General features: G+C 37.1%; 1 protein-coding gene across 1 annotated transcript in view; it reads right to left on the bottom strand.

Moving 5' to 3' along the window:
• Positions 1-4,249: 4,249 nt before the first annotated feature.
• Positions 4,250-24,326, bottom strand: part of MYBPC1 (myosin binding protein C1) — a 52,167-nt gene continuing 32,090 nt past the window's right edge. Inside the window, 10 exon segments of the mRNA XM_067289869.1 lie at positions 4,250-4,350; positions 12,788-12,974; positions 13,728-13,864; positions 15,500-15,659; positions 17,913-18,052; positions 18,763-18,958; positions 20,303-20,391; positions 20,914-21,081; positions 21,990-22,031; positions 22,225-22,295. Coding sequence (XP_067145970.1) covers positions 4,250-4,350; positions 12,788-12,974; positions 13,728-13,864; positions 15,500-15,659; positions 17,913-18,052; positions 18,763-18,958; positions 20,303-20,391; positions 20,914-21,081; positions 21,990-22,031; positions 22,225-22,295 — 1,291 coding nt within the window.

The raw sequence follows: 24,326 nt of genomic DNA, 5'->3' as shown, positions 1-24,326 counted from the left end.
TTTAATTCAGTCTGCATCAGTGTTGTCAGTGAACATAATGGTACTGATATTTATGGAGAGGCAGCTCAAGCTTTTCATGATGCCAGGAGAAAAAAGGTGTATTTTTTGTCTTTGTAAGCGTTATAACCAAAACACCACTACCTCTGTGTTCTTAATTAGAAACTTAAGCAATCAAGGCAGAAAGAAAAAGGAAAAAAAAAGGGAAAGTACGAGGAAAATAAAAAAAGAAAGTGATATAGAAAGTGAGTGCCAATTGAATAGAGGAAGAAATGTCTTTACTGTTGAATTTATCACTGAGTTTACAGATAGATTTGTTTTATATTTTGAAAAGTATTCAGCAACAAAGCATAGCGTAGCAGAACCTAAAACTAGAAGTCCAGCGTGCTTTACATTTTCAGCACTTCCTCAGTATTCAGGATTCACTTTTGCTTCCAAATGCTTTTTGCTTCCGCAAAGCAGCAGCTTCACTTGTCAATCAAAGCAGGCTGTGAAAATCAAGTGACATTAAGTACACTGTGCTTAAAATAGAATGCCTTTTGCTCCAGAATCTCAAAATGCAACAGAAAACATTCATAAAGTCTCCCTTCACAGTGCTCTGAAAAAGGTGGCACTATTCTTCTTTTTTTTAACAAGGAAAGTACAGGAAGATTAAAGAAACAAATCTTAATGGAATATTTTTTAGCATTTCTGATTTTCAGTAAAGATCTCCTTATAAACAGCATATCCTGATTTAAACATCCTTTAAAAGATTTGCATGTGTGTTTCTCCTCCCCTTTCTACATTTGTGTGGTTATTTTCAGTGAGGTAAAAATGGGCTGACACTGGCTATGTTTTTTTTCAATAGGAATGCGTGGCTGCAGTGCCCTTATCAAGCCCCACATACACTGGTCCGAGACCGGATGCTTATACAACAGTAACATTTGTACACCAAATGCCCTTCCATGTGCAAAGAGAACAAGCCAAAAGAAAACAAAATATTTTTGTCTGACTTAAAAAAAACCCCACACTCTTATTTATTTATTTATTTTTTTTCTGATGTGTGTTTGTTAGAGTCTGCTTTCTTGTTCCAGGTAATAACTTTTGAAGACCTTGACCTGTTTCAGTCAAACTGAGCACCAAGGCAGAGGTTTCAAAAATACTAAGTTCCTACCAGGTTTGTGAAAGCAAAAGCAGACAAGAGCAGACAAGAGGGTCCTTACTAATAGTGCTATTGAAGGACAGCTGAACTGTAGCCTAAACCCCTTTTAGCTGTCGGAGATTGTACATAGGGGTCAGATAATATGAACAATGCAACTAGCTGAAAACCAAACCAGTTTCACATCTTACTGAACGTCAGGGAACACAACCATAAACCATATAAGCACTGCTAGTTTCACTTTTGGAGCTTTTATGTTTTGCTTTTACATTGTATCACAGGACTGGTTTTGTTTGCAGTCCTGGTTCATTCCTAGGTCTCTTTGGACTTTACTAATTTATTTGAAATTCCACTTGAACCTATTTTAGAGAAATTTTGTCTTGGGAGCATTGGACCATATATTTTACAGCACGGTGTTCTGCGGCTGCTTCTATTCTCCCTGGGTTGTTTTGCATAAAGTTTTTGTTACCTGTAGTGTGTCTCTATCCTCCCAAGATAGTATTAACCTCAGATTTCATTAGCGTTCTCTTAACTCTGAGTTTTAGGTCACTTCATTTCATCTGTTGAACACCGTCCCTGGAGAATCCCACTAGGCAGCAGATCATAAATCAAAACTTTATCTTTCATTATTCTATATTTAAGGTTCTTCAGCTGGTTTGAGATCTTGAAATTCCTTTCCTATCCCATCCAATCCTGTCCTATACCTGTCCTATATCCTAGTGGAGTGTATCCTATCATTCCTCTCAAAGTAATTTTCAATTAATTTTGAGCCCAGAGGCTTGGCTGGTCTGGGTAGTTATTGTGAGTATGGTTTTATAGCACACTAATGCCCCCTCACCTGGATTCCACCTATGACCCAGTACCTAGTACTTCCTGTTGGCAATGTGCATTTAGAACCCGAGGGACAGCCAGTTGCAAAGCAACTGAGGTGGGATTAAGGGCATCTGAATATGAAGTTTACCGTTCAGGCAGTGAAAAGTAGCTTAGTTCAGCTTGTCTTTTAACGCTGTTGGCATCTGGTAGAAATTAGAGTAGCTAATTCTTTCTGCAGAAAGCCTATAGAAGCAGAGATTTATGCTGGCCACCAGGTTATTATATATGATATCTTAAGGCTGAGGCAGCAGGTATATAAGCTTACAGCTGTAAACATAGTTGCACACAAAGCATAGATGGCTATGCACATTCTTTTTGGCTTAATGAAAAGCACAAACTCATGCTAATTAAAGCTTATGTTGCTAACCATAATATGTCTCAACCAAGTGATATTATTTAAATGAGGGCCATGTGCTTAAAGCTGCAAGGCATGTATTCAAACTGACCCTCTCCCCCAGCCTTGCAGGCTTAATGACAGATAAAGAAAGACTTGATTCACTGGTAAGATACAGAATAAAGAAAAAAATTCAAACATTGATTCCATTTTCTTTTTCTTAGATATGTTGTGTGCTTTCATGTGTAGGTGTGTGTGGAAAAGAGAAAGAACTGGTTTTGGTAGGAGCAGGGTGAAATGCAGGTTAGGGGGTTCCAGGATCACTGGGAATGGAGAATTCCTTCCTTGCACAGAAGGCAGCATGGAAGAAACCACAAAGATAAGGAGAGAAGAAAGAAAAAGGATCTCAGAACAAGTGAGTTTGACAGAGCAAAGCAAGAAAAGGCAATCAAATTCCCAAAGTGAAAGAGGAATTGGTAATCCAAATGTAAAAACACCAGATCAGCAATGGTTGTTCATAGTAACAAATCCATTTATTTTTCCATGATTGCTAAATGCTAGATGTTTGAAAATGCACTGACTTGAAAAATAACCATCTTGCAATGACTTTGCTACTGGTCTTAGTAGACCATTATCTGTATACACCATAACTGAAGACAATAACTAGTCAGTTAGCTCATAACCTGGCCTACCTATATATTTGTACTGAGAACTGGTAAATGACAGGAAAGTAAAGAACTGACAACCTAGTCAAATAATATGTGATCTTGTATCTCGCATGCTTGAGACTTTGATGGGGACTTAAATGCAATACCACCACTGCTGAAATATTACTAATAGCCAGTTCTCTTAGAGGTTAATGACCCCAGAGCTGGAAGATTAATGCAGCCATTTTAACTTATCTAAGACTTTTTCGCCTTACACAACAACAGTAAACTCACTAGGGGTAGACTCTGAGTCACTTATCTGCTGTGATACCTGCCAGAACTCAGTGAATTGCTGAGGAAAGCGGCTGATCCAAAATGATGAAAGCTGTCACTGTTGGTATTTATAATGTTTTATATTGGAAACATATGGATATTAAATTGACTGGATCAGATATAGTTTTTTTTCTCCATTCACATTCTGCATCATGTAAAAGTGTAAGCCCATTGGATCATGTGACTGCTGATACTGTGTCCCACTCAGTATAGTGGGCTCAAGTTCCTGCATCACAGTATGTGGAAAGCAAACAAGAAATGTGGTAAAATGAGACAGAACAACAACTAAAAAAAAGTAAACAATAACTTGATAGATCTTAAACACTTCATATTTATTGTACATTAAATAAAACAATTTCAGTTCAGTTGGGAGATTTATGGGAGGGATTTAAGAAATCAAAACTTCTAAAGGAAGATATGTTCTGCTTAAATGATCTTTAAGTACATATGTATTAATTACGTATAGTAAAACCATATTCTGTAAAACAATTCTCAGGTGAATAAGATATGCTATCAAAGAGGTATGTAGTCCAAAGGTCTTATTGCACAGCTACTGGTTAATCCATATGCTTTCAGCCTGAGAAAGATATGCTTTGTCCCACTGAGTACCAACTCTGACTGCCTCCTCATGTTTATCACACAGCTTCTCCTCTTTCCTTGTTAAAAAACAAAATACAACATCAAACAGAAAATAAAGCTGAACGTTACAAAATGTGTGTTGTCTTCAGTTCATTTCATTTCAACCCCAAAGCAATCCATGCGTATTCTTTCTTTTCAGTAAGCGCAGGTAGGGAAAACAAAACAACAAATAAGAAACAAAAAAAAAATCCCCAACCACACGTTTGTTCTGCCATTGCAAGAAATAAAATGCTGTAATTCTGGCTACCAGTTTCCAACGCAGTGGCAGGAAGCACTGTGGACGGGCTCTCACTTCCCCTCAGTTTTGTCTGGCTGTACTTCACGCATATATGAATCAATGACATGCGGAGGCACTCCATCCATTAATAGTCTGAATAGCGAAAGACCACCTACAAAAAAGGAACAAGACAATTTTCAGGTTGAAGGTCCCTGGAGCAAGAGGCTGGTACCATTATTTTCCTGGCTTAAGTGACAGCTTTAGTCGATCCCTATCCTATACTTCATTTTGAGATGTGGTAAAATTCATGCCTGTTCAAAAGGCCAGCACAAGAATTAACCATCACTGAATCTTTTTTCTGTGGAGGACTTGTACCGGTCTCTTGCCCAGGGCAAGTTTCATTTCTGGCAAGTCATTTTCTGTCATTTGTCTCACCCCATGCAATAGGCTAGAAGCTTCACTGCAAGTAAGCCTCCTGATTTCCATTAGGAGTGTAGTTGAAGATGGAATTCAGCCCAGAAAGAACAAGGTAGAAAACACCTGACACCAAGGGATAAAGATGAGTGGCGGAGAGCATGCAGAGACATTCAGATGATTTTAATGTTGGGTTTTATAATAGTTCATAAGTATTTAGCAAAATATTTATCCCATTGCTTGAAATTTACAGCTGGGATGACATATGTAAAAGAATAATACAGAAAAGTCAGGATTTTAGATGTAGGTGCCTAAATTTAGACTCCAGAGAGAACGGATGAAAGTCAAAGCTTTCTTCTTCTGGGGAAGACTTGAAACGAAGAACAACTTTCAATTCATTTTGGAATAAAAAACAGATGACATGAATCACCTTGGATCCAGGTGCTTACTCTGTGAAAGCTCTGCCTGTCGCTGGGGCTGTGGGGCTGCCACATGAACCCACAGGAGGGATTTACCCCACACTTGGTTCCAGCCGCTGGCATCTTTGTTAGCTGCAGCAAATGAATGTCCATGCTCACAAGCCCCCCTGAAAATTTCCTCTAGCCCTGACAAAACTTTGCTTCCTGCCGCTGTGAAAACGAAGTTTCTTCACTTTGCAGTTTTATGGTTGGTGTCAATATTCACAGAGCAGGTATCAGAAGTAACATTCAGGGCCTTTTAGGTCTACATGCTTTAGGGCTTTGGCTTGGTCACAGTGAGTAAAAATTGAAGCAAACGTATTTTAAATCCCCTTGCCATAGTATCAACCTAGGCTTAGAAGAAAGCCAATGGAAGTCCTCGATGTTTTATCTGTTGTTCTTGAAAAAGGGGCAAGGCACATCTTTAAAGTAGATTTTTAATAATTTTGGCAATCCAAGGCAAAATTTCTGTCACTGCCCCCCAAAATATGTGTGTCTGGTGTCTAATGCACCAGTGGGGGCCCCCTGGATCCCACTGACATACAATTAGTCATTTAATACAAATAATCCAAATTAGAGCTGAAATTTCATGCCATTGAAAAAAATGCCATGGAAATCTGTAGAAGAAAATACATGAATATTTCTATTAATTTCACTGAAATCAGCCGGCATTTGGAAGGAACAGTGGGAAAAAGATAAATATTTTGCTAAAAACATTAGCAGTTGTCCTTTTTCAAGGGGAAAGGTGGCATATGTGGTAAGAAAACTGCATACCATTGCTATTTCTCTTACACGTCTGTGTGATTATTCCATCCCGCAAGTTGCAAACCATCCACTAATAACCGCACTTACCTTCTCAGCCTTTTCGGGAGCGCACCAAAAGTTTTAAAGCAAAAGTACATTTTGAAGAGGAAGATATTACTGTCTTTGAGTGCTTCAGCTAAATGCAATTGAGCTGATCTTTACATACAGCAACTGTTCTGATTACAGATTTAAGGAATTTATAACCTTTATTAACACAAGGATCATCCAGTTAAAGTGCTATTAGTCACTGGGGATTATGAGTAACTGTGCTATCTCATTTAACACTGTTGTTGTTTCAGAGCTGTTTGTTCCCAACTTTAGGTGGATGCACAATACAGACAAAAAAAATGCATGCTTTTTAGCATTCTTTTCAACTCATGAAGTGCAAATTGTGATAAAAATCATTCCTTTTTTAAAGGAAAGTAAGTGTTGAATAAATATTTCATTTATGTAGAGGTATAATCCTATATGCAAATAACTGTCTGTAAATGCAGAATGCTCTTTCATTACTTGCATTTTATTCATAATAATGAGTTATCCTAGCTCATGCTGTGTTAAATTCCACTGAAGCATGTGCACTATTAGAAAGTAACGGGATGTACTACTGACAGGGATACTATAACAAGCAATTATTATAAAGATCTGGCTTTAATATGCATTAAAACTATCATGCTACTCATTCCAAAAACATTTTCATTAAGTAACATAATGAAAATCATGCCATACTAGGCAAACTTTGTATGACATGAAAACAGACATAAGCTTCATATGCAAGAACCATATGAAAGCTTACCTTAGATGACAATATACATTCAAAAATCCTTACTGTGTAACTAAGGGAGAGAGAGAAAGAGAAGTAACCATTGAATCACAAACACAAAAGTGGAGAGAAATTGTTGAGTAAAATTATGTTTACAATTATGACAAGATGATGTTTTAATCCTTAGTCATGTAAAATAGGTAGGAATAAAAGCACATGAGGAGTAAAGGTAGGGATTCAGTTCCACTTCAAAATTATCAGTAATATGTAAAAACTATATTAATATGTTCAAGTAACTATAACTCCTGTAATTAGTCTAGAGTATTGATTGGAACCAAATTATGCACCTGACAAAGTTTCCAAACGTAGCTTCAAAAGAAGCTAACACATATATATATATAGTGTTTTCCGCCATGGGAAAAAAGCACACACATAACACTGAAACATATATATATATGTCAAAACTCTATAAGGCAAAATAATCAAGTACAGATGAATTACATAGCTATGCACTAAAATATGTACTTTGTCACACATCAGCATTTACATTACTTAAAGCATGCCATTTACTCTATAGGAGCCCTTTAATTAAGCAATTTGACTCTACAGAACATACATACATATATATATATATATATATATATATACATATAAAAGCACTTAATTTTGTAACTATTGTAGCCATTTAGGAAAAGTACCTTAATACTTCAAATACTACAGGAACATTATCTAGCCTAACGTGTTTTAGGTTGGAAATAGTAGATTTTGATGCATAAAATAGTGGAGACAAGTTTCTGGGCATCTCTATCATTTTAAAACTGCTCTGTCAATATTCTGGATTTGGGCAATGTTAAAAGCAAAGACATTTCTATAGAAAAGGCCAAATTCTCTGCCATTAAAATTCACTGATACTGAATTTAAAATCTTCTGTAGAAGCATATGGAGTAGAAGCATATGCTTGTAAGTATAAAGTTTCCACTGATTTCAACTGAATCAAGATTTTGTCCTTAGATTTTGTAGTGTAAGTGCAGGCATGGATTAACATTTTGAGCACTAATTAGTAACCAAAGACTAATCTATAATAAGGAATGTTTTTTAAGAACAACAAAAGACTTTATGATACTTCTGTTCTTTCAGTAGTTCTAAAAACTAACTTAGAGTTAGCTTTTGAGATGCAAATTTCTATCTCCTGAAAGGCGTCAGTATTCTGGTTAAAGGTAGTTACAGTTATTAAATAAATTCTTTATATGTACAGGTTGTTCTATGCAAACATAGCAGAAATATGTCTAAATAATTTGTAACTCTGAAGTTAAATTCCTTTATTCTTGATTACTTTGGCCTTCTTTGCTCATGTGACATAGACATTGTATGCCATGAGCCACTAGCTAGTTTAATCTAAAAAAAGCAAGTAAATACACACCTTGCATGCAGAAAACACATTTTTATGTGAAAAGAGAGGAAGGGAATGAAATGGAATGTCCAATGGAGTATGCTTATTATAAACCTGATTATTCCCCGCCAAGAAGAATGGTTCTCCTGGGTTAATTACTCCGTGATATATCACTGCAGAATTAGAATATTCATAGTGGTATTTATTCTCATTTGAAATTCTTCTCAATTGATTTTAACACCTTATTTTTCAACATTTCTCATATAGCATCTTTGCTATCATCAACCTATCAGAGTGATCACCAACCTTGATTTCACTCTTCAGGTGAACATTCTCCAAAACCACTTGTTTCATGATACTTGAAGCGTGATGCTTTATGGGTATCTTTTCATTTACCTCAGTGAAGTTAATAAGGAGTCATTTCTTTATTGTTTGTAGAGAGAGATTTACAGCCATATCTAGGGACCTACCTCAACAAACTTTAAAATATAAAAATACATACTTTTTATATTCCTTAGTAAGCTGAGTATGAAGAATATGAGATTCTGTGTATGTGTCATTGTTCAAGTTATATATGAGGTAGAGCTATTCTTTTCTCTAAAATGTATTAGAAATAGAAACATGATATTTTTCAGCACACGTATTTTTTAAAAAGCCATTGTATATACAATTGTACTGAGCAGGATGTAACTGCCATTTTAAAGTTCACTCAGCAAAACTGAAAATAGAAGAATGAAGTACTGTCTATCTGAAGTAAAATTAGCAAAAGCAAAAAAATTTTTTGAGGATAAAATAAGGATTTAAAAATGAACCATTTGTTTTTGTGCTCATAATTGCCATTAAAACATTTCCAGAAATTAAATTTAGTAACAGCTAGGGGTTTTAAACTGACACCTAAAATACTGTAAGCAAATGGCTTGGCAAGTAGAAAAGTGTAGCACAGTGAGAGTATTCATGGCCTGAGTATTCATAGCTCCTCAGTTGTTCAAACACAATGTCAAATCCGAAATCCTAGACTGTTCTCTCAATAATTCTTCTGTGGCATTCTTAGGACTGTGCATATATATATACATGTGATAAACTTGCAATCTTCAACAGTTCAGAAATAGGTGGATAAAAGAAATTCTAACCAACTTAAGGAAATTTCACTTACTGCAATATATACTTTTGTGTAGCATAGCGCTGTTTAGCATAACTTACTATCGAAAGATCTGTAATAATAGCACTGCAGCTAGTATGTTCACCAGGTATGCAGCATGGCCTTGATCTTGTTGGCCTTATTCAGGCAACATTCAACTGGATGCCAGTATTACAAATTTAGACCCTGATTGTTCCTTGCTGGAGTAAAGGTGAACCAGTTTAACCTATACGTATAAACACATCCACACACTTACACACACACTTACACACACACACACACACACACACACACTGCAATCCATTTCCAGTGAGTCAGAAACCCATAACTCTTTGCCCTGTGCAGTCAGTTGAACATCCCTCCTAAATGAATAAACAGGCTGGGAAATTTAAGAGAATGATAGTTCAACAAATAAGTAGACAGAAGCATGAAATAAGGTGTAATTATGTTTTTATGCTCTGGTGGCCTAATACTTGTTTGCATTTGTCTATACCACACAGCAAGCCTTGAGCCTACCCTGGTTTGCCCAGCTACAGCTGCTGTATTCCCTGAATTCATCAAACTGCCAGTCATTTTAAGGCTGTCAGCACTGAACCCTTACCACAGCTGTATGGTGCCTACGCCCTACAGGTTGCTAATCTGAGTGTTCTTCAAAAAAGGAGACTAACGTGACAGCTAAATCTGCCAGGATGCAGAAAGGAGTCCCAAGGGGGGTGATGACTCCCAGCCCGAAACCCTGGGGAGGGAAACAGGACTCACAAACCATATAGGCTTGGTGGGAGGGAGCAGGGCTGCACCATGTGATGGTTAATTTGGGACTGGATTTGGAAACTAACTGTTAACTAAGAGAGGTGGGACTTCAGTTAATGAAGCAGCCTGTCACATAGCTAAGGAGAGAGGAGTGACACACAGCCCAGCTGGGATACTGGCTAACAGTGTTTTTTGAGGACTTCTTCCAGATGTGATGCAAAACCAGGATATTGTAGAATCAAATGCTCTAAGATGTCTGTGACACAGTATTTAGAGTCTATTCCAATTTTTCAGTCGATCTTCTAAAGTTTAGATATTATCTTCTTCAAGAAAAAAAAAAGGTATTTATGAGGCTAGAAATGTCTATGCTACCAACAGCTTGCAGTCAGTGAGTGTGGGAGGTTTTGCTTAAAAGTGGGAAAGGGTGGACCCAATCTTGAGAGGTCTTTTAATGCATTCTTTAACCCTAACAATAAACTGTAATGCTGTCATTTGTCTAACCTGCCCTTAAAAGCACTTGGTAGCAGAGGCTCTACAACCTCTGCAGGGAATCTGTTCTAGTGCTTCACTGTCCTTACTGCTATCTACCCTAAATGTTTGTTGCCATGTTGCTAGATATACTTTTTTTTTAAATCAGACAGCCATTGTGGAAAGAATGAGCTGTTTATGGGAAAGGCTTGGCAGCCTGTGGAGACATTGGATTGTGCTCTCTGTTTCAGACCCCTACTCAGAAAACTGGACATATAAAAGTTAAATAAATATGTCAGCAAAAATTCTCAAGTAGGTCATCTCAAATGTACCTAATAACTGCTTTAATGGACAGAACTATAAAGTTTTTTTCTAATAAATTACTTATAATTATTATATATATATATAAATATATAATTTCTAATAAATTACTTATAATGCTGGAAAAGGATCTAAGCATTTGCAACATGTTTCAGATACCAGGACATAAATGTCCAATAGCAAGAAATTGAATTCTAAACTCATCTCTCAAAAACTATAGCATAGAACAGCCTTCTTGGAAAGGGAATCTGAATGAAGACATGGCACTTGTATCATGCTTCAAAACCAGCAAACTATAATTTATCATATCTCCAGTGATAAAAAGATCCAAGATCAGCATAAGCATCCGTATTTCACAACAACTGAGAAGGGAATTACTGAAGAACAATATGTAATCTTGGGCAACATTTGGACTTTGGGGTTCCTAAACTGGACTGGCGTTACTTCAGTTATCTCATATTTAAAAAATGTTTCATAGTACTCTGTACATTATATAACAGAAATTCTTCTTAAAACTAAGGATAGAAAAAAAGGCTTCATGTATTCAAAATGTAGTATTTGATGGTGCTACAGGCAAAGTGATGAAGACTAAAAAGTGAGAACTGAATGTAAATATGGGTGAGGACTTTAGTGCTTGGGGATTTAGGAAGTTTAATGAAATAGCAAACTAACTTCGTCTTTTGGCATAAAGAATAAACGAAACAACTTTCTCAGGTGATGACATCTTCTGTTACACTGTGAAATAGAAAGTTTGCTTGGGATTAAGGAAAAGATTCATAGTTTTGAGACAAGGACATCACTTTTTAAACACAAGATCTTAAAAATAAATCATGCCAGTTAAGAAATATGATATTATGCATATTTCATTAGTTATATATACAACTTTATAGACCAAACATTTATTGCAATATTTCCTTGCTAGCAGATTTGAGCTGTGGGACAAGATACATCAGTAACTGCAGAAAATGCAAGTTGTAATCCAAAACAAACACAACACAATTCATAAGGATATTAAACATATTGGTTTTCATTATAGATGAACATGATGGTTGTAATATAATTAGGGCCACATGCAGATAGCCTGAATTCCATATAAATTCCTGAGTTAGACACTTCCTATTGGTTGGCTATAGGCAGTTTGCCTTACTTAGAACCTCAAAATCATTTTTTTATAAACACTCAGTTTTTTCTATAATCAAGGCAAACAGCTTTTGGTGGAAGTTAGTGCAGCTAAATATGACCCTGCTTTTTACTAGGAAGCAATTTTCTGAAAAATATTCTCTTTAGATTATTCATTAGTATTCCAATCCAAATCCTATTGCCATTCATGATATCCTAGTCAATGCTAAACTACTTGGAATTCATGAAATGTATCTATTAATGAAAAAAAAGATAAGTTTTCAGCAGTAAAAGTCTAACTTCTTCTTCCTCTTCTCCTGTATTTGCAAAATCCATGATTTTGAATACTCTGTTGCTAAAGCAAAAACAGCAATTCCATTAACCAGCTTTTGTCCTTGGGAACAGTACTAATTTTTGCCACATGTTTTTGCTAACAAACTACACTAAGAGGATTTCCTTGGAGGCAAATGTTTGTTTTGTTTAATACACCATTTTAAGGCAGACAAAATCTGCCTTGAACTAATGTTTCTTTCTGTTCTTTTCTTCTCCCCTCCTTCCCTTTACATTTCCTTGAGATCTGTCTCCTATCCAAGATGACTTTTTTAATGTTGTCCCAAAGACATGTTCCCTGTGACTGAGTCTTACTAGAGTTTGTGGTATAGCTATATATATAGCTAGAGTTAAGTGGTGTAGCTTTGCAAGTTATAGCCTATCATTGTTTCACTTGTGAAAAAGCCCTTGCAATCAATGAATGCTTGAACTGGGAGGTGGGAAGAGGGTTTAGAGCAAGCACAACATGCTTGCCCTCTAGGACATAACAAAGCTACCAGTATAGTTTATTTTATCCTAACCAAGCTATTATTTTCTCCTGGGAAATTTTTAAAAGAGTTTTTTGAACCTTCCTTTGCATTTGCCTTTCATACTTTTGACTCCTACTTTGGTGGTATTCAGAAAAACAGTGTATTTGCAATGACTTAAAACTCTTACCTTTCACTTCCAGTTTGCAGTCAACTTCTGCCTCTCCAAGTTCGTTGATTGCTCGGCAGGTATAAGTACCTCCATCATATGGACTGGGTTTGCGGATCTCCAAGGTACAGACACCTTGGTTACTGAACATTCGATATCTTGGGTCATTCATTATAATCACTTTGTTTTTCATCCAGGTTATTTTGGGCTGTGGTAAAAATAAAATCAAAACCACATGCACAGACCTATGAACTGAAATATTTTTTATCTTTTTGTGATATTCTGCTGAAGTTGAATAATCCTCCAAGTTAATCAGTAAAGCGTGTTTTTAAAATAATTTGCACACAGAACAGTCAGAAACTGTGAAGGTGCACAGTAAACAGTGAACATGTTCTTAAGAGAAACACTCTTGAGTTCTCATTTTACTGGGTCAGTTCAGTTTTTCACAACGGAAAATGGATCACAGAGACACAACTCACAAGAAACTGGTTGCACAATGGTCTAAGAACCTATGTGGTCCCCAAGTGTTTTTGCAATGCACTATCTTAAACAAAAAAAAATTAGATTTTTATAGACTAATTATGGTTTTATTTTAGTAACAACCTTTACTGATACATTAGCCATACAGCTGGACCCAGTATAGCCCAGTCATTTGCTGAGGTCCTGTCCTTTCACTGGGTTATCTGTGGATTTAATAACTATTACAATACATATAGCAGAGCTAGGTAAAGTAGGGGCAGAAGGAGATCTGTCTCGCAGTACAGCAAATCAATGGCAGAACTAGGAAGAATACTTAAGGAACTTGTTCCACTCCTTTTCTGTATTCTTTAGAGCCCATACCACACTTTCTCCTTCAGCCTGGCTTGTGAATGAGACAAATGGTAAAAATGGTATTAAAATTTTTATTGTCAGATTAAATTCTCTTGTGGTTTAATTGATTCTGTTAAGAGATATGCTGTACCTTGGGGTTGCCTCGAACACTGCAGTTCAAAGTAGCATTGTAACCAGCTATGGCAAACGTGTTAACTAAAGGCTGAGTAAACAGTGGTCGTTCGCTGAAATCAAAATCTTCGTAAACTGGATATTTGTAGACTTTACCTATGAAATGAAAATCCAACATTTTAAAGAAGTGTTATAGTGTAGCTAAATATTTCAGCATCTTAGAAAGATACAAAGAGTCTGAGTCTGTTCTGATCTGCACTGCTTTGTGTACCAACATAACTGGTAATTGCATTTGGGCAGTTCCTGTGCACAGGTATCATTAAAGGTTTTTGCTTCACTGAACCCTGATCCAAGCTCTCATATTGAGTCCAGTGCAACGTAGGCCTAGGGTGAAATAAGAGTGATAAAAAGAAATTCCTATAGCCCGTCTTTTGTTCACAATCCCTTTTCTAATAGAAAAGCAGTTTTCTTTTTAATAGTGGAAGTAGGTTCTAGTACCAGCACCTTAAGTTCTTCAGCCTTTAATGTGGATGCTCATTTCCTGATGATCACAAGAGGAGTTTTCTGTGGCCAATATATACTGTGGGAATTGTCCTCTATGTCCCTGAATTTAGGCTGATTGTCTTCACACTACACAACCTTTGCATGTAGAGCTAGGCAGGAGATTTTGTCTGAAACAACTTGCTGGTGCAAAGTGCTAATTTATCAAAATCTCCTGGTTTCAAAGCATGTTTGATGAAACAGGGATCATGTCCAATTGCCTGCCAGCTTATCTAATGGGTTGTGTGGGAATGTGGGCTTTTTCTAAAGCTATGGGTCAGGGACACTCTTGCAATGTTAAATGTTTCCAGATTGGAGACCCTAGGGCTACCTTGTTGCCCACTGTGGAGACAGGAACCAGAAAGTCCCTGAAACTCCAGCATTAACTAGGAAGTGGCTCCATGTCCAAGTTCCACTGCTGGAAGCCCCAAAACCTTGAGAATTTCATTTCAGGGTTGCCTGGTTCCCCATCATATGTCAGGGAGCCTGGAATACTTTTCTTTTTTTCCCGGGGCTTCTAGATTTTCTGCTCTGAAGAAGGAGATCCCTGTCTGTGTGGGTTGTAGATGTCTGTCCTCCGCATCATGGCAATCTATATTCCTTTCTTTCAGACAAACTGAGGTAAACTGGTTTGATTTTCTTCCTTTAAACCACTTGTTTGTAGAATTTCCCTTCCATAAAATGGCAATTAACAATTTTTTTTTTTTGTTTCAAGTGCCATTCTGCACTCAAACTTTCTGAAATGTCAGGACTTCTGACACAGCAGAGATTCTGAATTTGTCCTGCTCCACCTGTGAATAATGCTCAGTGGGGGTTAAGCTTACCTCTTGGATCCTGCCCTAAAATGGACTAGAAGCACTTGCACACTTGATACCGGGTCTCCATGGGAAGGCAGTAACCTACCGCTTCTAACAGAACAGCTTCTTAACTCCTCTTTCAGCTCTTGTCAACTTAGAGCTGTCAGTGGTGACAGGAGTATGAGATCCAAGATCATAGAAAGTGATGGAACATGAGAAAAAAGTCCCTCTCTCGAAAATAAAATATGGACCAGGTGGACAAGCCAAAAATGTAGTGTCCTAATATGAAATGTCCTAATATGGAAGAAACAATGACTTGTTAGCTGTTAGTTGCACCTGATCTTGGGGTTAGGAATGTATATGAATGTTTGTAGACACGGCCTTTAGTTCTCATCACCTTCCATACTCTGGAAACACCCCTTCCCTCTCGATAAGGAATTGATAATTAGCTAACCATCTTTTGCAATCAAAGCACTCTCTTTGGTCATTGTTGCATCCTCACTGAGGCCGCACATGTTTTCAGCAAAGATCCGGAAGTAGTACTCATTTCCTATGACAAGTTCATTAATGGTGGCGCTGGTGCGGTGGTAGTGCTCAACTACTGTGAACCATTCCTGAAACACACAAACACAGAGCCTAAGCCTCCCGGCAGTGCACAGCATATCTCATCCATTAACTGCTTGGAAGGATCATCAAGCCTGTGGGAGTAAGAGATTTTTTTAAGGGTACATTGATGATTACTGACGTAGCGAAGCTAACAATAATTAATCACCCATCTGAACTGGTGATAGTATCACACATAGTTCACCACTGAGCACTGCAGGCTGAATGGAAAGTGAACCCTGCTGATTTGTTGCACTCTGTTAGCTGGGAGGGATCTTTCTAGGACATCTGATATTATAAAGATTGCATCGTGCAAGGCAAGGCAGGCTCCCTCTTTCAGATTCCACTCTGCTGGCAGAGAGTATCGCTGCAGATAAGAAAACTGCAGACTAGGGGAAAAAACAAATCCCTTTACAGTAATGTGTACTACCAGAGGCTGATGCACTAATCTGCCTCCTCTTCCACAAGTTGAGTGTTTATGAGAAGTGTAATTTTATCCAGGTGATTCCTCCAGACTGAAAGCCAAATCTAAAGGCTGAGATGGGGAGGTGGGTTTTAAAGCCTCAGCCTGCAGCAAGAACAGACAGCTCAAGTGGAGAACAGTATAAAAGTCAGTCAGAAATTTTTGCCTGGAAGGAGACAATAGAGAGGAGTAATATCAATTCTTATGTGATTACAATTTGAGAAATAGTTTGCAAATAGAAGGCACTATGAGCTTGCAATAAGCAGCTCCGGAAATTCAGGGCAGTGCATAGCAATTTGTGATCAAGGCAACTAGAAGACAGGAACAGGCAATCGCTTGTCCTCCTCCTGAACAAATTATTGTTGACGTGACCTCATCATTTCAGAATTCCTCTGATTTCGGCACTGCGCACATCTCTTGGAAAGGTCTGAGAGTTTAAGTGCATCCTGTTTCAGGCACCTATCTGTGTAACGCTTGCAAGAATCATAGCTAGATGAAAGGCATCACTTTAAGCAGGGCATGTGGATTCTATCCTAGTACACAATACCTTAATAGTAAACAGAGATAAAAGAGATTAATGCTAAAAATACATAATATGAGCACAACAATGTTTTTGCTTTTCTTTACTCTGCCCTACCTAGTTTTCTTGCTTTTCTAAAGATGTGCTATTCTAAAGGTGTACTTTTTAAAGATGTACTTGTGTTGAGTTTCCTGTGCCACAGTTTGCACTGATATTTTTTCATTTTAAGAGCCATGTTATTTTAGATTTCCCAGAAATATAGATAATCATATTCAGAAATGGACTGCCACTCCATAGAACTTGGAGTGTTTTGTTTTTTTCTCTGGGGAACTATTTTTAAGGAGCTGCGTTTTGGGACACCGACCTTCTGTAGAAGACCGGCTGTGCCAGAACCACAAAATTCCACACTAGAGACAATGCAGGAAAACTATGTCATGAATGACCCATGACGCTTTGGACCCTAGACAATGCTGTTGTTGCTTTCTCCTTAAAACAGTAACTTAGAGACAGGGGACATCATGGTTATGACACCATGGTTATGGTCACTGTACAGAGACCATTGCATGTTATGATCTAAAGAGAAAGGAAAAATGAAGAATGGGAAGGGAAATAGAGGCACAAGAGGAATGAATTGATCAGACCTTGGTGCAAATCAACATATTAAAGTTCTTTTGGGGCAAAAACGTTCTCTTAAGATTCCCCAAATAATATCCTAGATTTCCAGTGTTCAGATTTGTAGTATTAAATGTAAGAATCCAACTACTGTCTTTTAAAGAAGTATAAAATTGATGTTTGTTTAATGAAAATAATAAACATTTTTATGTCATATTTTTCACCTGTAAATCTCAAAGCATTTTATAAATTATGTATGTATCATATCCCCATGTGTAGCAAGGAGTGGCAATGACTTACACTGCAACATTACAGGGATAAATGCAATAGTGCTGCATTTTGATTCTAGTAGCAACCTGCTGCCTTAAAAATTAATACTTTTGTTTTTTATTCTCTGTATTGAGAGAAAGGAAAAAAAGCAGAATTACTTCCCTCAAGCCCACCTGTCCTTTCCATGCTAGTCCTCCTTTTTTGCTTCATCTGAAAACATTTCCATTTCTAGATTTTAGATACAATAAATAGGGGATATTTAAATGTGCTTTGCAGATTTTCCAAACATTGACCAGTCAGTGCTTTGTCCACCTACACTACTTTAAGCAAATAAAGCAAACTTCTTAAGGAAGAAGTTCATGAGTACATCAGCCTTTTACAAATCTACTTATCACTTACCATACTCTTCTTGTCTGCTTTTTGAATAGTGTACCCAGTAATGGCAGCATTGCCATCATCTTTTGGTGGCTTCCAGGATAAATTTACATTTTCTCCCCAGACATCCTCAATCATTACCACCTCTGGTGGTCCGGGGCGATCTGCAATGAAAACATGGTAGCTGACATCTTCCACTGTTTGCTTTCTCTCCCTCTTTCTTACACACACATGGCAAACCCAATGTCAAAAGAATGCCAAGATTGCAAAACAAAAGTTTTAAAAGTTAGGGCATGCCAGAGCTATGAAAAACTTAACTTGACCACTTTGGGGGTATGAACTATAATATGTTCCTTAATTGCATAAGGATGTGATATTTTGGGAAAGCTGTAAGCAGTTGAAAATGTGTTCTTAAAACAGGAAGTGTCAGTCACTTTAAAGTCAGTGTATCAGTTTTGCACATTGTGTAAAGAAATAGATTGATAGAAAAGTAAATGTGTTTTCTTTTCTTTCTTTTCTTCTTTCGTGTTCTTTCAACATTTAGGGTTTTTCCACATTATGCTGGTGAGAAATTTTCTACCATTTCTGGCTATTGCTACCATTCAACTGGAAAAAGCTTCCATACTGGATAAACAAGAACATGAAAAACAAAACAATAAAGTATTGAAAGGGACTGGCATTTTCTGATGAGCACATGCCATTGTCCAGGGAGGTTTATTTAGAAACCACAAATCTTTAGCCAAGTAATCTGATGTGGAGAGTTATCACTGTAGAGAAAGATGCTCTCTTTGGGATACCTCTGTTTTCCCATAGCCTTGAAATGGCTGGAGTAGGCTTCTCTGGCATGTATTTATTTTAGTTTTTCAAAACATACCAACGATTTGAATATCTATTGTAGCTTTGTCCTCCAAGTTCTCTACTTTCACTTTCATGTCATATTTTCCAGAATGGCTCCTTTCTGCCTTTCGAATAAAGATGATAGTGTCATTTTCAGTGTTGCGGATGTTGATTTGGTTCTTGTCTACTGGAGCACCATTTTTCTTCCATGATACTTTTGCCCTTGGTTTTCCCTGTAAGAAGTCAGAAAAAAATTGATATATGATTTTGGGAGAGAGAGATCGGTGTTAGTCTTAAAGGGGAAATCAAAACCATCCTAAAAGAAACAGTGAGAATTCTTTTAAAAACACGCAGCATTTGAGAGGCAATCCCATTAACTCGCCTGAAATGCAGCGTTTTTTAAGAAGCAGACTGAAAATATTTGCAAATTCAGGCTAAAATTGCACAAACAATTTCCAGTTTTCTAAAAGAAAAGGAAAAAAAACCAGAAAACCTACAACAAAATGTTTCACCCTCTAGAAGTGCCTGTATTCTCTACACTGCCAGTAAAAGAGGAAGGCATCTGAGTAAATAGTGGGCTGGATCTCTAGGGATCCCTACTGCTCTTCTTTTGTTGGGAAAGCACTTGGAATGGTTATTAGGTAGACCAGATTGACATGTTCTGTCATGGGGTGACATGCCTACATTTTTGGTAGGGCAGTGCCCAGTTCAGGTACTTGAATAAGACGAGAGTGAATTCCACTTGCATCCCTGTGGGATTTGTGCCCCTCTGGGGACAAGCAATATACACTTGCTATCCAAAGAGGGTAACCTCACCCCTTTTTTGAGTGCCTTAGCTTAGAGAATAACCACAGAATATTGTTTTATCTTCTTGGGAGCAGTGTATCTTGTTGTGTATTGATGAACAAGCTTTTATTAACCTTGTAGAAGTCATATTATGCCCAGTGTTTTTATGCATGCAGAGAAGACTTAGAAATGAATTCAGTTGTAATTCTTGTCTTCAGAAGAATAAGGACCCTGCCAGTAAAGAGGAACTCACTCTTGTAAAAGGTAAAGGAATGAAGGGTTAACACTCTGCTGTGGGAAACCTGTGCTATGTCCTTGGAAGTAGTGATACTGTAGCTGTGATCCCAAGGATTTAAAAATTGCTGTGTTTCTGTGGGAGACAATGAAACTCTGCCCAATCTGCACCTCCTTTTTCCTTGCTCAAGACAAGGCAATGATTAAATGTTACAATCCCACCCTTGACACCATATTTATTACTGCCAGCGTAACTGCTTTGTGTCATGCTAGTGATTATCTCATATGTGATGTCTGCTGGGAGGATTTATAAGTGTCCTGTGGATGACCAGATAATGAATCAGTCTGTGTGTGCTAGTTACCCAATTAATTAATTTCTTTAACATTATGTCTTTCAGAAGTCAAAGAAAAAAGCTTTCAGACACCTATGTATATCTGTGTGCTTCTACGCCTGCTTAAATTAACTTACTGTACCACCAAAGTTACAGGAAAGGAAGCTTAAAAAGTGGCAATATAAGAAGAATGAGTATTTTCCTATCTGCATTTTCAGTTCTCACCTGGAAAGGAATAACAAGATTCACAGTTTCTCCAACTCTTCGAGTATAGGTTTGTTTTAAGTGTCTTGGTAGACGAATCTTCGGAGGTTCTAAAAAAAAAGAAAGCTTGCGTTTGACATTTATCTTCTTTTATAAGTGGGGCAATACTGGTGCTGATCATTATTAGTATGAGAATGTGTGGTCTGCAGTTCCTAGAAGTGACTAGTGAGTGAAGTATCTTAAATATTCCTGGGTACCACAATGTTACACTGTATTGACAGTACACTGCCAGTGTTTGTAACCCCAAATACTATGGTGATAAGAAGGGGTGAAAATCTTAGCTCTATTTAAAAAAAAAGGAAAATCAGGTTCTAGTTCTGCAGAAAAAAAGCCTTTCAAAACCTGAGCAGTGGTGAAAGAACTCAGACTTCAGAACTTGAGAGATGAAGTCTCAGAAATGAAAGAAATAAAAAGAATCCCCAATATTTTTAAGGACAGTTTCATGATTTCTAGGCACTGCAAAATGACTATATGGCCATATCATGTGATTAGCTAGTAGGTATTAGCCTTAAAAATAACTAAGTATGGAAGCAGAATATATTTGTGTGTGAGTGTAAGCAAGAGGCTCTTACCTATCACTTCCTTGACTAAAATAGGCTGTGGGTGGTACCTAGGCTCACTTGCACCAGCAGCATTCACAGCTTTTACTCTCACAAGGATTTTTGAGCCAGTTGGCAGGCCATTGATAGTAAACTTCATTTTGTCTGTCAGTTCTGGGTTAGCCACGATCCATTCATCCGCTAGTTTAGGGAAAAGAAGATGGGAGGGAGAAGCAAAGGAACAGGGAATTATAAATATAACCACTGCACCAATGAGGAAAATCACAGAATGGTAACTGATTGAAAACACACTGAAGAATTCCTCTATTTTGTTTTTTAATTAAGGTATAACATGATATTGATTCACTTTAACCATACATAGGAAATATGCTTCTAACAGTAATGGATTTCTGCCAATTATATGTTTATATTTAGATAAATAATGTTTTTAGAATGTGGCTACTTTTTAATTTTACATGAGAGAAATCTGATTAGTCTTTAAAGTCAGCTGATAAAAAACAAGGTGGATGGGGAAATAGAGTAGATTTCCGAAAGCACTCAGCATTGCTTTAACAGCTTCCTTGGAAAGAAATGAGTTTTAGAATTCATTTCAATAAGATCACAATTAATTAGACCAGTGCTGAGTCCCCTTGAAAATACCATTCAAAGTGCAGAGATGAGAGAAGCACAGGGTATTTACAAAGTGCACTGACATGTCATCTCTCCTGGTGCCTTTAAAAAAGGAAAGCTGTATCATAAATATTCACATAATTACAGCCTTCTCAGTTTTTTTTTTTTATTCTACCATTAGGCAGTTGCATATAATCCATAGAGTCATTGTAACAGTACATTCAGAAAAGCTCCAATTACAAATGATACTTCCTTTCCCATCCTGTCCACCAAGCATAGATCACTTTAATGCTGCTGACACCTTGACATTTAGAGTCAGATTTATGTAGCAGCAAGTCAGTAAGTATCAATACCTTCCACATCTTATGAAAATAGCGTTCTAATATTGGCATAAAAGACAAGAGCACCATTATAAGCTGGAGCACCCTGGAGATTTAGTGCACAGTACTGTGGTACATTTTCATAAGTGTGTGTCTTACTTTTACGAATTAAGTTCTCTTTAAAGCTGCTTCTTTCACTTTCTAACACAAGCGGATTGCAGTCAATGACTTAATTTCCAGAATCCCTCCCCACTGCCCTTCCATGTAATGCAGCAAATTCTGTAGATCGGTGCCCATAGAATTCAATCATACTCTCAGAAAGCTAGCTTTATTTTTATTAAGAGAATTTTTCTTTCATTAAGGAAGTTTATATACCTTTTGCTGAATACCATACCTTCCAGGTTATAAGGTGGCTCCACCATTTCATCACACAGATCTGTCGATACACCTTGTGAGAATCCATCATTAAGATTAATCAGAGACACCCACTTTCACACAGATGGAGCATTTTGTCAGGGGTTAGCATTTCCTGTTAGTAAGTCTGCAAAGATCTATGCTGGGATTTAAAGATTTAGAGGACCTGTATTTACGGAGTTTGCAGAGAGGAAAGAGGCAGGAAGGGGGCATCTAGATCAAAGAGATGTTATGCATGATGCTGACAGGAAAGCGAAAAGAGAAAGCAAGAGGAGATGGGTTTTTTTGGTTTTGCCTGATCAATCACAGTCCTGGAAAGATGAAATGAAAGAGACTAAAGGAGCATTTGGAAGACAGAGAAATGAAGCAAAAATGATGATGAGAGAAAGTGTAAGAGGAGAAGAAAACATATCATAAAGGGAAGAAGAAACTCAGAGAAGAATTTTGAGCAAGAGAGAGAGAAAAAGAGGAAGCTTGAAAAAAAATTGAAGAGACAGAGGAATAGAATATATTTAGCTAAAGGCATCAGAGAAAGAAAATTAAATGAGACAGAAACCATGAATAAGAGTAGACACGATGTAATCACAAAGGCTTTATTTCTTGGTCAAAGTCATCACTGCCCTGGATTCCCTGGAATCCTGGATTTGGCAATTTTCAGGATAGTAAAAATAGTATCCTGGAATCTATGCGTGTTCCTGGATGGATACACTGGCAAAGATCTCAGCCAAAAAAAACCTCTCTGAAATGCCCCTTTACTAGCTATGAAAACAGATCCTCTGCAGGTACAACGGCCTTTTGAAGGCAGATAAATATAATCTCTGAGGAAAAACTAGGGCTCATCAGATTACCCTTGAAATGTCACACAAGAACCAGTCAGCAGCGTACATTACTAAGAATTACTAAATTACTACTACTTCTCCAGTGTAAACAAGGTTTGCTCTACTCTGAGTCACCACCACAGCAAGAGGTTCAAGCTGGATGTTCTAAACTGGCCACGGGAAAGGGAGTCCTATATTCGTATGTATCGTGTTAGTCATCCCTATGTACTGCCGGTTTCAGATACTCATGATGAAACTCCAGTTCTGCAGTATACCCACAGAGCTGTCAGAGATTTTATTGTAGCTAAGGAAGTCCAAGAGTCCTGCATGTAGATCAAGTTATGAGATTCAGAATAAAAGGAAATACAAATTTGGGGGAAGCCAAACCAATGTTCATCATAAATGACTCTTCCAAATTATATTTGTATATATTTTCTTCTTGCTATATCCAGCCTGTGATTTTTCCTAAAGATTGCTATGATAGAGAAGACTTGAAAACCCTCTCTAAAACTACCTCAATGATGTAAATGAAAGAACAGTGAAAGTAAAGACAAATGGGTTTATAGGCACAGAACTAAAAAGAAAAGAACAGCAGAAAGAACATAGATAGTCATAAAAAGTACCCAGGAATTAAAAAGAATTATTAAACAGTACAGGAAAAATTAGTCTGAGGCAGAACAGGCACTAGGAAAAGTGAGAAAAGGAGGCACCGAGATACTGCAAGAAAGAAAAAGAAGACTGAACATAGAAAAAGGATCTATAGTAAGTTACATGTCTTTTTTATTGGTATTTTCAGCTTGTTTCTTCCTAAACATTTTCATAACATATACACATAACTAATGTTTATTGTGTATATATAGATGTATATGCATATATGAGAGGCATATATAGATATACATAAACACTCAAAAAGCTATGTAAAATACATTGTACCCATTGTATTTTAACTGAGGTGGGTAACAGTAAAATGACAGGCTTGACTGCCGTTTTGTTGTATCTTTATATGTTTTAAACCTATCTGAAAAATAAAAAAGTACAGAATTTGTTCCATTCAAAAGGTATACAATTATCTTTTGTCTGATAAACCTTAAAAGGTAGGTTCGGAAAATTCATTTGAATAGCAATGTTTGCATTATCATAAATATATTTCCTTTCTTCTCTTGTTGTCTCATTTGGCAGTGAATCACGTAGTCTAATGTCAATGGATTTGTGACTGCAATGTTGAAACTTAAAAAACCCCCTCAAATTCTTTTATTTTTCTCCC

The sequence above is a fragment of the Apteryx mantelli genome, chromosome 1 (genome assembly GCF_036417845.1).
Source record: "Apteryx mantelli isolate bAptMan1 chromosome 1, bAptMan1.hap1, whole genome shotgun sequence".
Classification (NCBI taxonomy): Eukaryota; Metazoa; Chordata; class Aves; order Apterygiformes; family Apterygidae; genus Apteryx; species Apteryx mantelli.
The sequence above is the reverse complement of the archived record's forward strand: the minus strand, read 5'-3'. Positions and strand labels throughout refer to the sequence as shown.